Raw genomic sequence first — 17,022 nt, 5'->3', positions numbered from 1 at the left:
CCTACTTCTTAAACCCCTCACTTTTCTCCGCAATATCCCTCGCAAACCCCACAATACTCGCCGTGGCCAGAATATCAAAGACCGAGAACTTCACCTTGGTTTGTTGAAAAACCCAATTAGCAATCTCGATGCCCACGAGCGAATCCACGCCGTAGCTATACAGCGGCCTCCCATCGTCAATCTCCGTCTTCTCCACAACAAGCGACTTCGCCACCCGCGCCACCAACGCATCCGTAATCATCTTCGTCGCCTCCTCAATATCCGTCGCCTGCGTGAGCTGTTCCTGGAGGGATTTCGCACTTGCTGCCGCAGCCTCGCCTTTTGACAACGACAGCGCCGCATCGGAGGAAGCGAGCTCCCCAGTGCCAGCAAACATGGCAAAGCGGGGATCGTCGTGATAATACGGTGTGCGCACCCCCGCCACTCGCACCATTTCCCCCGTGGCCAGCCCATGCACGATCTGCGCAGGCAGCGCGTTCGCATTCCCACTCATCTCCTTCGCGATCACCGCCTTCATCAACGCGTGGAACTCCCTCTCGCGCATCCCGAACGGCACTTCCCATTCTTTGAGGTAGTCCGTCGCGCCGTGCTCCGCGATCACGCCGACGTCGCGCATCACGCCCAGATCCACGGAGATGGCTTTCAAGCCGCGCGCGCGCCGGTAGTGCGCGAGCGCGTCGAGATACGCGCCCGCGGCCGCGTAGTTGCTCTGGGTTCTGTTGCCGATGAGCGCGGCGAATGAGGAGAGGAGGATGAAGAAATCGATTGTGGAGGGCAGGAGATCGTGCACGTTCCACGACCCTTGGACTTTGGGGCGGAGACTGGTGCTCCATTCGAAGTGCGACATCGTTTCGAAGAGCCGGTCTTGGAGTACCATCGCGCATTGGAAGGCTCCCTTTATTGGAGGCATTGAGGATGTGATTTGTTGGAATGCGCGAGAGATCTCGTCCCAGCACGCTATGTCGCATTTGTGGATGCTGATCTGAACGTCGGTGTTCTTCATCTCGGCGATCAGCGCTTGGGCGGCTTTTGAGCTGGGCCCCGAACGTGATAGGATTGAGAGGTGTTTGGCCCCTGAGTCGACGAGGAGATGGGTGAGGCTGCGGCCGAGGCCACCGAGTCCCCCTACGAGAACGTATGTGGCATCGGGGCGGAGGTGGAGTGGTTGGTTTTGTCGACGAAGGACGGGTGTCGGGCTTGTCGACTCCCATTGGAGAGCAATCTTGCCTTGATGTCTACCCGTCTGCAGTAGCCGGAAGGCGCTCTCCACATCCGAGATCTGATATGTCTTGACTGGAGAGACTGGTTGCACAATTCCATCTCGGATGTTGTCGAAGATGGATTGCATGAGGGTAGCAACCACGATCGGGTTGTCCGTCATTATGTGCTTGATATTAAAGAATGAAAATGTGGCGCCTCGCGAGAAAGGTTGCATATCCAAGCCGGTGTTGACGAGGATGTCTTTCATCCCAATCTCGACAAATGTGCCAAAGTTGGCGATACATTCCCAACTCAGGCGGAGCGATTCCCCCGATAACGAGTTCAGGATGATGTCGACGCCTTTGCCTTTTGTCATTCGCATGACTCCTTTAGCGAAGCTTGTGTCTCGCGAGTTAAAGATGTGGTCGGACTTGATGCCATACGAGCGCTCAAGCAGGTCCCGTTTCTCGGGAGATCCTACCGTGGCGAAGATTTCGAGGTCGAGGTACTTAGCCAATTGAATGGCTGACTGTCCTACTCCGCCCGCGGCGGCGTGAATCAGTATTGACTGTCCAGATCGAGCGTGGGCTACATCCATAAGCGCATGATGGCTTGTGCAATGTACAAGTGGGATTGTCGCGGCTTCTTCGAAAGAGAGATTCTCAGGTATCTTTTGGCAAAAGATTGCCTTGTTCCTAAAGACTGTGCGGTGAGCTCCATGACCTAGGGCACAGACTTTGTCACCAGCTTTGAATTGCGTGACGTCTCTCCCACATCGCGTCACTATACCGCTGGCTTCGAATCCGAGCAGATCATCCGGTATCTGGCCCATGATGACCATCACGTCGCGAAAGCTGCATTGCGTTAGCTTCAGATCCAGGGTGCAAGAACGAAAGAGGAGGAACGTACTTCAGACCAGTTGCTTTGACATGAATATCGATCTCGTCACCTTTAATGGGGATGTTTAGATCATCGTCTGCCTCTAGGCACAAAGTATCAAGCATCCCTTGCTTCAGGATGCCTAGCTTGTGTGGACTGGCGATCTGCTCGAGGTGTAGCTGGTCTATCACTTCGTGTTCATCGACGAGAGAGCTCGATAATGTATCATTCATAGGAGTGTCTTTGATATAGCGACAGACAGTGACTTTGCCATCCTCTTCCAGGAATTCATGGTCTGTAGCAGAAGTCGTGAGGAGCTTTGCCACTGTCGATGCATGTTTTTCAGGTGAATTGAGAGCCATCGGCTCAAGTCTGAGCGTACGGTACTGATTGCCTTGTACCTCATTTCGAAGAGTGCGGAACATGCCAGGTACTAAAGCGGCAGCTGGTCCTTCAAAGGCTGTGATCCACAGAAGATCGGTGCACCTAAGGATTACGTTTTGAAGCATACAAAATTCTTGCTGATCGCAGTCTGAAAGTATCGGCGAGTCGAGCTCTAGTAACGAAATACAATGCGAGATTTCCAGGCTATCAATATTTGAGTTCCATTGAACGTTGATGACGTCGACTCCGCTCTCCTTGAGTTCATTCTCTATACATGAAGCAAATCGAGCTGTCTTTGGTAGAGATATTGTAGGCTGAAGGAGATGCACCTTAGGATGCGTAGGGATACTTTCGATGGATAATTTGGTTCTTGCTAAGAGAAGACCAAAGTTTTGTGTCCCGTCAAGGTCGGAGTCATTCGTACGAAAGTCAACGGTGAAATCTTGAATACGTAATATATCTTGGAAAGTGGTGCTGTCGGCGAATGCTAGTGGAAAGTCCCGTGACTCGTCACTAGTGGAATAAGCGCCTGAGAAGCCCATCTCAATCATGTACACTTACCTCATAGGCTGCCGGTACAAACTCGATCGTTGATAGAAACAGATTTTGCCTCCGGAATTCAATATTTTTGGCAACTTTTCGAGGATTGAACGCAATCTCTTCACTGGCATGACAAGATCCGACAAAATGATGAGATCGTAGGCGGAGGTCTCTTCGTCGATGGTGCTAGATGATGTGTCAGGGTCTAAATGAGTGAACATGGTACGTCCTTGGCGCGCTCGCATCGACTCTTTGGCATGAGCCAGAGCTTCTTCGTCGTACAAACTAAGTGTAAAGTCTATGCTTTGAACGAATGGATCTTCCGACGAGAGTAGCGAGGCGTCGAGCCGAAATGTAGAAGATCCAATTTCGTAGACAGAAAGAGAGGGCTTATTGTGAGACATCAACTTAAGAAGCTTGAAATAGGTTAGCATATTACTCTCGACCGTGACTCAACGACCTACCCGATATAGCTGTCTCCAACAAATGTCAGCATGATGCATGTAAGCCGAGGGAATGCCCTGATTCTGGGTTAAGCTTGGAGTCAGGTCGGTATCTGATTGTTTTATGAGGTCTGGTAGGTTAGGCCAACCTTCACCGTTCGCTATAGGTTTATTATTCGATATCTCATTGGCGTTCTCGTTATCTGTACAGTCTACTGGTTGTGGATTCAATTTCTCGTCATCAATGGGGCCGAACCTTTCCGGCGCTGTTTGAGGCTGCTGAAATTGATTGGGCAGATCTGACAACCTGGAAGAGTCGTAAAGAGGGTCTTTCTTTGCTGCGACTGACGTTTCAACCGAGGAGTAATAAGTCAATTCAGTCAGAGAAGTAGAGCTTGAGGCAGTCAAAGAAGATTCTGCGCTACCAGAGGAGGTTCTCGAGGGCTTAGTCGAAGTCGACCCTTTCATCAATGCGATCTTCTCCGCTGTTGAACATAAATCGAGCGCCGGTCTCCATATTTCTTGACTGTACAGCTTCCCTGCGTTTACTTCGGTCTGCGTCTGTTCCGAGACACTAGAGTTGGGAATAGCAGTACAAAGTAGGTCCTTCATGGTGACACATCTTTTGCCAGACAACTTGTCTAACATCGTCAAGCTTCCTTTCATCTCCCGAAACCCATGCTTAGAGGCAGTCGAGAATCCCTTGAATTGCGATCCAGCCTCAAATGGAGTCTTGGCATAGATGGTGATTTCGTCAATTGATTTTGGTACCATTGCTTCCTTCATTGTTTCTTTCTTGTGATTGTACGCGGCAAAGATTGCGTGGAACATGGCATCAAGCGTCGAGGGATGAATGACATGTGGTCTGACAAATTGTTCATGGGGTATTTCTGAGATACCAGCATTCGATACAGTAACTTCGCAACAGCTCTGGTTCTCGGTACTCTGAATCTTGGTGACATTTTGAAAGAGAGGACCGTAGCTGAGACCCAGACGATCGAGATTTTCGTAAAATTCTTTAGTCTTCTGTACAGTTTGACATGATGTTTGGTACTCCTCGTACGCTTGAAGGGCATGTTGTTCCTCTAGATTTTGTTCTATGCTCGATGCCGAATCGGTTGGAGTGTCATATTCAATCAGCAGTAGACCATTACAGTTCTTCCGTAGGTCTCCACCCTCAGCAGACGATGAAACTGTGAATTCGCTCCACGTGAACCAATCGTCCTTCGTGCTTCGGTGATGCGGTCGAATCTGTAAGACAAACTCAGTGGGAGAGTCTTCTTTAATGACAGCAGGGGCCACGATCTGAACATCCTTCAATCTGAAATTCTGGATGTCTTTGCCCTGAGTTGCGATCTGTGAAGCTCCCTCAATAGCCATTGCCAAGTATCCTGCGGCTGGATAAAGTACCGTTGATTGTATTGTATGGTTTTGGATCCAAGGCTCGTCAGCGAGTCGTAAGATACCCCTCCACAATCTCTCACTTTCCCCGTAATTTGGACATGGTGGTCCGATTAGACTTTTAAGAGGCTCTTTACGAAACCGATGCTGTCGAGAGATACGCGACTCGGCCCAATAGGTACGCGAATGATTCCATGAATAGGATGGAAGATCCACTAGTGGTTTACCTAGTGGTTGGTTGGCAGAGTCAACGTCGTTGTTCGCGCGGGAGATATTGATGGAAGACCCTCGACTGAAAAGCTCGCCGACAGCGATCATAGCCGTATCGATTGCGTTAGCCCCTCGTGACAGGAAGGAAAGATAGTCCACGCCTTTGACTCCATGCTTTTGCATTGTTTGGTTGGCAGGACCTTTGAGGGCAGAGTGTGGTCCGATCTCGACTAGTACGTCAACCGCGTTGCCGTTCTGAGAAGAACGGTCTGTAGTTGGCTGCAGAAGCTCACGAACTGCGTCATAGAATAGAACAGGAGAAACGAGGTTCCTGACCCAGTTGACCGGTCCTAGCTCCTCACCGTCAACAAGACTTCCACTGACCGCGGAGTACATTCTTCGTTCAGTGTGCCCTTCTTGGGCATATATTCCGCTCATAGAATGCAGGTATGCGCCTTGAATTGCCTCCATGTGTGGTGAATGATATGCGATCTCAACCTTCAGCCTTCGAGCAAAGATGCCCGCATCTTTGAGTGCGCTTTCCAGCTCGATGATGCCTGATTCATTACCGGATATTGTTACGCTCGAAGGGGAATTTACGCAAGCAACAACCACATTACTCTCTGGATATTGAGAGATCCAGCTCTCTGCGTCTTCTTTCGATGTACCTACAGCCAGCATACCTCCCAATAGGGGAGGAGAGGTCGATTTCATTTCCGACGATAGTAGTCCTCTCATGTAGGCGATCTTCCAGGCATCTTGTCTTGACAAAGCACCTAAACAATATGCACCAGCGATCTCACCACTGGAATGGCCAACAATAGCCGATGGGGTGATTCCCCAAGACTCTAGCAAGTCCACAAGCGCCACTTGAAGGACGGTGCATAAAGTCTGACTGTAAGCTGGTTGGTCAATCTTTGACGATGATGCGTCTTTGGAAAGCTCCGTGAGTACCGACCATGAGCAATTCAAGACGATTTTGAGATAATCGTTGGCTTCTTCGATCGATTTACGGAAGACTGTGTATTCGAGTAGCTCGAGACCCATTCTTGGCCACTGAGCTCCTTGTCCAGTAAATACAAATCCAATTCGTGGGGGTTTGGTTGGTCGCATGGTCAACGCAGTACTCTCTGATGCTTGTAGGCTGGTTGTCAGCTCTTTCAGAGAAGTAGCTCCAGTATAAGTCCTCCAAGCCAGCTTGGTACGTTTTTTCGATAAAGTGAAAGCCAAGTCCCGTAAATACGAGCTTTCGTCTGCGACGCGTTCTTTCTTCATGAGGTGCTGATGAAGATTTTGACGTTGCCTATCGATCCCATCTTTATCTTGTGCGGTCAATACAAACACTCTCTTTCGTTTCAGAGCCTTGGAATCATGTTTGGTCGCAATTTTACTTCTCGAAGTCGACAGTGGTATGGCTGGTGAGCTAAGCGTTTTTGTGAAATGATTACCCTCTTGTTTGATAGTCTCGAGGTAATGAAAGGCATCGTCGAGAATGACATGAGCGTTTGTACCTGGTCGGTCAGTTTTGTTGCACCAAATTACCCAAAAATTCATTGACTAACCTCCATACCCAAAGCCCTGAGTCTGGAGAATGACGTTGTTGTCAGTGTGACTCTGGAAGACATGGGGGGGTTTGAACGTACACTCAGCCGTCTCAGGCCCTCGGTTGGCCATGGTCGCAACGTAGTTGGTACTGTGACTTTCCATTCTCGAAATGGAATCCGCGGGTTTAGTTCGTCCAAGTTGATATTTGGGGGTATGAGACCATTTTCAAGAATGAAAATACCTTTTATCAACGCGGCGAGACCAGCGGTGGCTTCCAGATGACCAATCTAGGAATTTTTAGCATTAATCTCTTGAGAGTGAGTCGCTGTCATTACGTTTGACTTTACAGATCCTACAATCAAATCATTGCCTTGTTCTCTGACTGATCCAAGGGTAGACGCAATGCCTTCTATTTCGAGCGGATCTCCAATTTCAGTCCCAGTTCCCTATCGACTAAATTAGATCATCCCATTAAAACTCCGTGTAAGACTTACATGGGCTTCAAAGTAGTTGGTGTCTTGAAAATTCAAGCCTGCTAAACGATATGTGGACTTTATCAACTCAGCCTGTGCCTTGGCATTCGTTTGAGTAATGGCCTTGGTTCTTCCGTTCTGATTGACGCCAGTGCCACGAATTACTGCTCGTAGAGGATCACCATCCAGAATTGCTTGATTGACATTCTTCAGAATGATGGCTGAAAATCCCTCACCGCGTCCATAGCCGTCGCCGGCAGCATCGAAACTGCGACAGCGACCGTCTTTCGCCAAGAAATTCTGATTTGACAGGGCCATGAACATTTCGGGGTTCAACAGCAGATTAGTAGCACCTACGACAGCCATCGAGCATTCTCCAGCTTCTATAGCTCGGCACGCCTGATGTAGGGCAACCAAGCTTGATGAACATGCTGTACCGAGAGTGAATGATGGGCCTTTGAGATCATAGAACCAGGATACTCGGTTGGAAATCAGCTCCTGACCTGAGCCACTCATGGCGTATGTCGGTGCAGAATCGAAGTCCCGAAACATCATTTCTCGATAGTCTGTTGTAAAGTTGCCCATGAAGCAACCGGTGTCGGTGCCCGCAACAGTATCCAAGGGCAGGCAAGCATTTTCAAAGGCCTCATACACGGTCTCCAACATGATGCGTTGCTGTGGATCCATAGAGATCGCTTCATTCTGACTGATACTGAAGAAATTGGCATCGAAGGCACCAACATCTTGTTGGAGGAAGTGACCTCCCCTAGGCCTAATAGTGTCTTGCTTCTTACGATTAGGTGTGTGAAAGGCATCGATATGGAATCGAGACTCTGGTGGCTCCGAGTAGGCAGCTTCATAAAATGATCAGCAAGCCTGGTAAGAATAGGGGCAATCACTTACAGCGAGCATTGCAAAGGACCTCCCAGAAACTTTGCGGGTTTACAGCATCACCTGGAAAGCGGCAAGCGAGACCAATGATAGCGACAGGTGCTTTATTCTTATCAACGCCCGTTGGTAGGGCATGCTGTGGGTCTTCCAGCATGACGCGTCACCCTTCCGTTCGGAAAGATTCTCCTCTCAAAGGGCTGATTATGGGAATAATGTCTTACCACGCGGAGCAAAAAGGGTGAATACAGTGCCAGATAAATGATTGAGAGAATTGTCGATGGGCCGGCTCTAGTCATCTAAGGACTCCAAATGAAAGCCAAGCGGGTGGCGCGACGACAAACAAAGCTCGCAATTTGTAGGCAGTGATATTGGAGCGATGGCGCATATAGATGTGCATTAGTCGGGCTTGTGGATTCGTTGCAAGCCAAGATGCAGTACCAAGAAATTCAACAGATGCGAGTTCAACATATACCATCCGAATCGAGCTAGTCGGGCTTGGCGTCGATACTCTGAGGTTATCGTTCTCTTGAGGGCTGCAAGTCGATGATGAGATCACAACGCTTATCGTATCAACGTTCTCATGATATCCATGTCCTTGAGACCGTATTTGTGCAAACATTCCCGTTGGAATAAGCAATATGGTGCCGCATGTCCAACCATTTCGCATACACTAGGCCGAATAGAGCCGAGTATGCTTTGTCCACCACGGGGCTCCTATAGTCTCTCATTGTCACCTCAGACAAACCGAGCAAGTCCGAAATCATCGGGAGATGATAAGCACAACCGGGCCGACAAGACTGGAACTTTGTGGGTGCAAATGAGGATGTCGACGTCTTCCATTTTCCGTATGATCGCCTGAGCCAAACGTCCAAAAGAGGGGACCCGGAGCATTACTGGGTTCGAATCTGATCTTCGGGCATCCATGTCTGCATCCTGCACACCAATCTGGTAGGGACAATGTGCCCTAGGAGGTTTTTGGGAAGCGCAAAGCTTTTTCTTGGACAAACCTGGCTCAACGGCCCACAATTCCACGCTGGCAGTACTGCAGTAGGTCAATGTAGGAACAGGAACCAATGCCTATGCGTGGAAGCATGTTTGCGTTGCAAGCTGCCCTAGAGGATATGCAGGGACGTGACGAAAATCCTGTTAGGCGCTAAGAAAGTTGTATTTTTGAAGGTTGATTACTAGCGGGATTGATTATTACCACTCTCGTATACGCCCGAAATCAGCGCAACGTCCTGTCAGACCAGGCATCATATCTTTTCCTCTTAATGGGTTGGTGGGCTTATAAGTCATTCACACTCAGAGACAGATGGAACTTCCGCGGACATGGAAACGCTCGGTCACAGGAAGCTGCATCTCTGGAGCGATCTCATCTCAACAACTTTGACGAGGCAATGTTTTCGTATAGCATTTTTCGGCATGCATGGCCAGCGGTATACTTTGCGTTATGAAGAACAGTGTGATAGTAAGGCCATCTCGATTAGGTTTCGTACGAGCATTGCCGCTGTCCATTATCGCCCTGGCCCTTCTCATCAACGATGGCGTCAGCGCAACCCTCGCCGATCTTGATCGGAAGAGAGGGACAAGGCCGGTCTCATGATTTAGCGATTGAAGTGCATGAAAGTTTGAGTTAATAGAGATCTTGCCAAGGCATATAGTCCCCTCGCCCAGACTTTGACCGGTTTTTGGAGAAGGTCAAACAAATGATACTCACAAAATTTAGCATCATTATTTCTCAACGTCAAATTGAGACTTAGATCGTTTTCAACATCAATGAGCTGTTATGACTCCTCAACGGCTATTACTCTTTGGGGACCAAACGGCGGAGAAGACCCCGTCGCTACGTCAGCTCCTCAGATTGTCTCACAACTCACATGCCCTTCGTCGGTTCCTCCGTGAATCCACAGATGTCCTTCAAAACGAAGTCAGGAAGCTTCGACCTGAATCGCGGAATTGGTTTCCGGCTTTTGATGATCTTCTATCACTCGCTGAACGATGTGAGAAAGAAGACGATAGTAAGGCTGAAGCCATCATGACCCCATTGATCACGATCGTGAGGCTGGCCGAACTTATACTGTGTGTATTGACAACCATCGCATTGAACTTGGCATACTGAAATTTCGTCCAGCCACGTCGAAAATGAGCCTGCAATTTTAGATAGCTCTTTCAGCCAGATTCATATCCTTGGACTTTGTACTGGCCTTATTCCTTCGGCTGCTGCAGCGTGTTCGAAGGCAGGAACAGAACTTCACCAGATTGCGCTTGAATTGGTGGCAATTTCTGTACGACTTGGCGACGCTATAGTTGAGCGCTCGAGGGCCATAGATTCAACACTAGGCACTTGGGCGTATAGTATTGTTGGAGCGACTGCTGCTAAGACTCAAGTCATATTGGACCAATTTCATAAGGCAAGGGTACGTATTCGACGAACCATATGCTATAAATGTAGAATAAGTTGACAAAGCCACAGGACATCCCAAAATATAGACGTGCATTCGTTGCTGTAACGTCTCGGACGTGGGTCACAGTTTCCGGCCCGCCTTCGACATTAGCTGCTTTATGGCTGGATTCTCCAGAATTGGCTCTAGCACCGAGGATGAAATTAGCTGCAAATGCGGCCGTTCACGCATCGCATCTATCACCACTGGATGCAGATGCCATTCTTGGGCACTCCACCATATTGAACGCACCATGTATCTCAGGGACTCGGATTCTGTCTACCAGCACATTTCGCCTCTTTCAAGCCCATGATTTGCGATCCCTACTCACTCAAATGCTTCCCGATATCACGCAAAATACCTTGTGTTTGACCGAGACCGTCAAGTCTCTGACCGAAAATATCTTGGCAGCCGGAAAGGAAGTGGAAATAGTAGTGGTAGGACCTACAGCTCATACAAAAATGTTAGAAAATGCTTTGCAAGAAGTCTCTATCAAGATCAAGAGATTCAGCGAGCTTGCAACGAAAAGTACGACACAACCTGTACGTGAAGGCTCTGGAAAGATTGCCATTGTAGGTATGTCAGGCAGATTTCCCGGCAGTGAAAGTCTTGCCGAATTTTGGGAGAATCTGAAGGAAGGAAAGGATTTTCACGAGAAGGTATGCAATTGCTCTAACTTCGCACATCATCTGCACTGATCCTAAAGCTTTGAAAGGTACCTTCTTCTCGATTCAATCTGAATGATCATTATGACCCCTCAACAGCAATGAAAAGCTCGATGACAACTGAACATGGCTGTTTTCTTCGGGAACCTGGCTTGTTCGATTGTCGCCTATTCAATATCTCGCCCCGAGAGGCTATCCAGATGGACCCGGTCCAACGCTTGCTTTTAATGACAAGCTACGAGGCATTAGAGATGGCCGGCTACGCACCTGGTCGAACTCCATCATCAGAGCCTAAGCGGTTGGCAACATACATGGCTCAAACGACTGACGACTGGAGAGAAAACAATCAATGTGCTGGTGTCGACATTTACTACGTCCCAGGTATCGTACGTGCCTTCACACCAGGCCGTATAAACTATCATTTCAAATGGGAAGGCGCATCTCACAGTGTAGATGCAGCTTGTTCGGGAAGTTCCACCGCAGTACAACTCGCCTGTCGCGCCCTTTTAGCCCGAGAATGCGATACTGCTCTTGCTGGAGGGGGACAGGTCAATACGGCCCCTGCAGCTTTCGCCGGGTGCGGACGTGGGGGGTTCCTGTCTCCTACAGGTCAATGTAAAACCTTCCACGACGATGCAGATGGCTACTGCCGTGGAGAGGCTGCAGGTGTCGTGGTTCTGAAACGTCTTGAAGATGCGATCGGGGATAACGACAATGTCATAGGCATCGTCGATGGTTCGCTGCGTACCTATTCTGCTAAGGCGGCTTCAATCACTCAGCCTCATGGCGAGTCGCAGGTCAATATCTTGCAGACACTTATGCGAGAAGCTGGCAAGGATCCCAAAGACATCAGCTATGTCGAAATGCATGGCACAGGAACACAAGCCGGCGACTATGCTGAAATGAAGTCAGTAGCAGAAGTCTTCGGTCCAACACGTACTGCTGGTAATCCTCTGACTGTAGGAGCAGTCAAGGCGAACGTGGGACATAGTGAAGCGGTATTCATCTCAACCAAAGAGTCCTTCTTGACGTGGATGCTAACCTCGTTCTTAGGGAGCTGGCATAACTTCCTTGATCAAGTGTATCCTCATTTTACAGAACGGTGGTAAAATACCACCTCAGCCAGGGATGCCGTTCAAATTGAATCATAGATTTCCAGCATTGAACAAAATGCATATTAAAATAGCTGGTAGCACATCCAGCAACCAGTCTCGTCCATCAGTCACCGACAGAGTGAAGGTCCTCTTGAATAACTTTGATGCCTCGGTAAGCCCTTTATCATCCATCCCTTCTTTATGGGCGTCCTCTGATCAATGACAGGGCGGAAATACTTGCTTGTTGCTCGAACAAGGACCAGTAAAACAACCAAAACCAAAAGATCCCCGCATATACCACACAATCGTCTGTTCCGCACGAACGTCGCGATCGCTTAGAGGAAACCTTCAGCGACTACTCGAATTTCTCAAAAAGAATGAAGAGACGAGATTGTCCGACATTGCATATTCAAGCACATCACGTCGCATGCAGGAAACTTTGCGTGTCTCTTACGTCGCTAGAAGCATAAAGGAGCTGAAAAGACATCTTGCGATGGACTTACAGAAGGATACCAACCTCAAAGCAGCATCTTCTGGTCCTCGCACCCCTGTCGTCTTCGCATTTCCTGGGCAAGGTTCATTTACTGGTGGCGTAGCATCAAAGCTCTTTGAAAGCTGCCCGCGCTTCCATGACAACATTCTACTATATCAAAACATATCCGAATATCATGGATTTCCAAACATCATAGACCTCATTGCTCAAGCAAATGTGGAACTGGAAACAAAGACTATCATACAGGTCCAATTGGCGCTAATATTCTTGGAACTTGCCTTGGCTGATTTGTGGAGATCTTGGGGCATCATACCTGATTTAGTCATCGGCCACAGCATTGGAGAGTACAGCGCCTTATGCGTGGCCGGCGTTCTTTCCGTCAGTGATACAATCTACCTCGTTGGCCAGCGTGCCAAGTTAATGGAAACCAAATGTGCAGCGGATGCCAGCGCCATGCTTGCAATCAATGGACCTGTCGAGTCGATATCTGATATCATAACTGAGGAGGCTTGCGAAATATCCTGCCTCAATGCCCCTGACATGACTATTCTTGGCGGCACTAAAAATATTCTGGAAAAGACAAAGATCAAGATGCAATCAGCAGGGATGAGGACCAAGTTTCTTCCAGTGTCACATGCATTCCACACTTCTCACATGGATCCAATCCTTGGAGATTTGGAGAAGATCGCAAATCGCATTCCATTCAGTGCCCCTCAGGTTCCAGTCGCCTCGACACTAAAGGGCAAAATTGTGCGAGAAGCGGGAGTCTTTTCACCATCGTACTTAGTGCAACATACTCGAGAGTCAGTAAATTTCTTGGAGGCTCTACAATCAATCAAAGCCGAGACTGCGAGTAACCCACAGACCTTGTGGATGGAGATGGGACCAGAAGCCACATGTCTTGGCCTGATTCGGTCGACTTTACAGACACCCCCATCGACAATGATGCCTAGCATTAAGTCTAATGAAGATAACTGGAAGACCATCTCGACGTGTGCATCGAAACTTTACACTTTTTTTGCACCAATTTCTTGGCAAGAATTCCATTGCGACTATTTAGATGCCTTGAGCTTGGTTCAACTTCCGTCCTACAGCTTCGACTTGAAAGATTACTGGACAGTCTATGAGAAGCAAGCACCCACACGCGTTCTGAACCAAGCCAAGGTTGAGCATGGGTCAACGTCAGGGGCTCAACGCGGCTTTCTTGGTTTGACATGTCTACAGTACGTAGACGAAGAGTCGTATGACAATGATCGAGCATTTTTCGCCTTCTCCTCATATACGGCAGAACCGAAGCTCTTTAAGGCTATTCAAGGTCACCTTGTAGATGGTACAGCAATATGCCCCGCAAGTGTTTTTTGCGACATTGCTTTATCCGCGGCTCGGTACGCCTACATGACTGCAAAGGCAGGCACATCAGAACCTCATATGTCGATAGGGGACATGCAGATCACTCACCCGGTCGTCGTGACCGAAAAGAACCCAAAACAAGTCCTTCGCATACTGGTCGAGAAAGCGGGTGATAAGTGGTCCAGTGTCCTCGTCACCTTTGAATCGAACAATGGGAAAGCAGATCATGATCATGGATCCTGCAGAGTCGATTTTGGTGCAGACGATAATTGGAAGACAATCTTTTCAAGAACAGTACCTCTAGTGCAGAGGAGAATGGAGGACTTGAAAAAATCCGCTCTTGCCGGACAGTGTCATCGTTTACAGCGATCAGTGGTCTACAAGCTCTTCGCCAATCTGGTAGAGTATGGTGAAGACTACCAAGGCCTACAGGAGGTTTATATGGACGACGCTATCGGGGACGCCGTCGCAGAAGTCAAACTTGAAGCATTGAGCAATGCTGGAGAGTTTACGCTGTCTCCATACTGGATGGATAGCGTTGTCCATCTGGCAGGATTTGTACTAAACGGTAACATCACCTCAACCAAAGACATCGCATTCATCTCCGCTGGGTTCGATAGTTTCCATCTATTTGAAAGTCTCTCGACAGACAAGAGGTACCTCAGCTATGTCTCTATCCAGCCCACAGACAAGAAAGAATGCATCGTCACAGACGTGTATCTCTTCGAAGGGAACAATCTAGTTGCACTCTGCGCTGGTCTTATCTTCCATAAGATGTCTACAGCGGTCATGAGAGTCATCTTCGGTTTCGGAGACAAACCTTCTTCCACTTTGCAGGAACCACGTCAACCCGCGATCAAAGTTACAAATAAGGTGCAAAGGAAAGTTGAAGTCAGCAGTCACACCACCGAAACTCAAATGCAGCACGAGTCTCAAGATAAGCCTACCGAGAACAATGACAAGTCAGCCGTAGTCGATAGCGTTCTGGAGATCGTAGCCACCGAATGCGGCTTTGCGCTTGATGACATGGAGCCTACCACACCTTTTGCGGACATGGGAATTGACTCCCTGATGAGTATCGCTATAACGTCAGCTGTGCAGAAGAAGACTGGCGTCGAACTTGGCGCATCTTTCTTCAAAGACAATCCCTTGGTCGAGGATTTACGTCAGTATCTAATGCCTTCAGATCAACAGCAGCCAGAAGACCCTATCAATGCTCCCGTGTTGGGTAGCAATATTCAGATCCCTGACCTGACCGAGGACAGCTCTGACGCGATTTCTTCCGGTGCTGCATCTCCATCATTTACACCAATTGAGGGCGATCCACTAGTGAAAATCACAACGAGGGCAACAACTCCATCTCTAGATGGAGAGATATCTGATAACGAGCTAGAGCAGATACACAAGCCGGACATCAGCATTCTCGAATCCCAAGACATCTTCAAAGATAAGCTATCAATCTCTCCGCCCAAAGCAGAGCAGCAATACGAAAGTCAGCCTGTTCTCATCAGAGGTCGACCGACATCTGGGCATCCACCTCTCTTCCTCGTCGCCGATGGAGCCGGCTCCGCAACGGCTTACATTCACATTCCACGCTTGTCGATGGGCAATGCTATCTACGCACTCGAGTCGCCTTTCCTACATGACCCAGAATCATACAATTGTACCGTTGAAGAAGTATGCGAACTCTATGTCACTGCCATCCGCAGAACATCACCAAACGGTCCTTATCTTATAGGAGGCTGGTCTGCAGGTGCTGTCTACGCTTACGAAGTCGCGCGACAACTGCTCGCCCAAAAGGAAACCATCATCGGGCTGATTCTCATCGACATGCGTGTTCCACGGAAAATGCCCGATGCGTTGGAGCCATCGAGGGAACTCATTGCCTCGGCAGGTGTCTTTACTGGGATAGAGCGAAGCGGACAGGCTAAGTCATCGACTGGTGGGAAAATGAGAGATCACCTGGTCAGCACCGTCTCCGCACTTGTTCAATACGATCCCGTACCTCTTCCTCCTGGCAATAGACCTGTGAATAATTTCTTGATCTGGGCGCAAAAAGGCTTGAGTGAGACTAGGAAGGAGGATCCATTCATGACCAATGGGCATCAAGACCGATCGCAAAAAGTTTCTTCAGAAGAGGGCAACAACATGGAGGATTCCGACACTGGCTTGAAGTCGTGGTTTTATGATGCGAGGTCCGTCTTTGGGCCAAATGGGTGGGATAGACTGCTTGGTGACGTTGAATGCCATGTCATCGAGGGCGCGGATCATTTTGATATGGTGACACCGCCAAATGTAAGTCGCTTGCGCTCCTGCTCGATTCGCTTTTCCCTACATATATACTGCACATACATACTTGACACAAACCACTGACTGTCGACTCACAGGTTGAATTGTTGGGCAAAGTCTTGGAGGCAGCAGTCAAGAAAAGCATGGGGAGTGCTACATAGAGGTGCTTATCTGCCATCAGTTCAACACAGCATGGTATTGGTTGGAAGAGAATGAAAGAGAGGAAAACCAATAGATAGCTAGTGAATTCCAATTTCGCAATTCCAAGAAAACCCACCCATTTGCTCTGTTCAGCACTTGCGTCGACTTTTGAGCTTGGCAGAGACACTTCGCGCCTGCTTCGACATTGACACCACCATCGATCCAATGACAACGCACATTTGAGGCATGCTTGGAGGTATGTGAGACTTTCGGATATTATCAGTGCCTCCACAACTCTCTTTCACGCCTGTTGCATTCAACAAATCTCTTTAGGGACACCACTGCAGTGTCCATGACTATGATGAGTCGCAACCCTGCATTCAATGAATTTTCAAAGAATACCTGTATGGATAAGGTCAACAAAAAATCTAGCATTATCGAGACGTCATTAAAGTCATGATGCATAAAAGCCGATCGAGAAGTCTATTAGTGATCGATGAGGGCTGTAGAAAAGGCTTCATTACGTCCTTTCTCAAATTAATTCTACCTACACTGCCTTGAAAAAACTCATGCCAATATCACA

At 48.6% G+C, this 17,022-nt stretch overlaps 2 protein-coding genes across 2 annotated transcripts; one reads left to right on the top strand and one right to left on the bottom strand.

Moving 5' to 3' along the window:
- Position 1: 1 nt before the first annotated feature.
- On the bottom strand, positions 2 to 8,120 carry KY384_002922 (Type I Iterative PKS; the record flags this gene model as incomplete). Its single annotated transcript, XM_044811444.1, has 8 exons — positions 2 to 2,054; positions 2,110 to 2,992; positions 3,047 to 3,419; positions 3,468 to 6,568; positions 6,620 to 6,641; positions 6,701 to 6,889; positions 7,097 to 7,929; positions 7,979 to 8,120. The coding sequence occupies 8 exons, from the start codon at positions 8,118 to 8,120 to the stop codon at positions 2 to 4; spliced, it is 7,596 nt and encodes a 2,531-aa protein (XP_044670577.1).
- A 1,632-nt stretch (positions 8,121 to 9,752) lies between these two features.
- KY384_002921 (Type I Iterative PKS) lies at positions 9,753 to 16,459 on the top strand (the record flags this gene model as incomplete). Its single annotated transcript, XM_044811443.1, has 7 exons — positions 9,753 to 10,045; positions 10,098 to 10,383; positions 10,440 to 11,066; positions 11,123 to 12,070; positions 12,126 to 12,338; positions 12,393 to 16,304; positions 16,397 to 16,459. 7 exons carry the CDS (start codon positions 9,753 to 9,755, stop codon positions 16,457 to 16,459), a joined length of 6,342 nt encoding a protein of 2,113 aa, XP_044670576.1.
- Between the last annotated feature and the right edge of the window lie 563 nt (positions 16,460 to 17,022).

The sequence above is a fragment of the Bacidia gigantensis genome, assembly GCF_019456465.1.
Source record: "Bacidia gigantensis strain McMullin 20006 chromosome Unknown contig_180, whole genome shotgun sequence".
Taxonomy (NCBI): domain Eukaryota; kingdom Fungi; phylum Ascomycota; class Lecanoromycetes; order Lecanorales; family Ramalinaceae; genus Bacidia; species Bacidia gigantensis.
The sequence above is the reverse complement of the archived record's forward strand: the minus strand, read 5'-3'. Positions and strand labels throughout refer to the sequence as shown.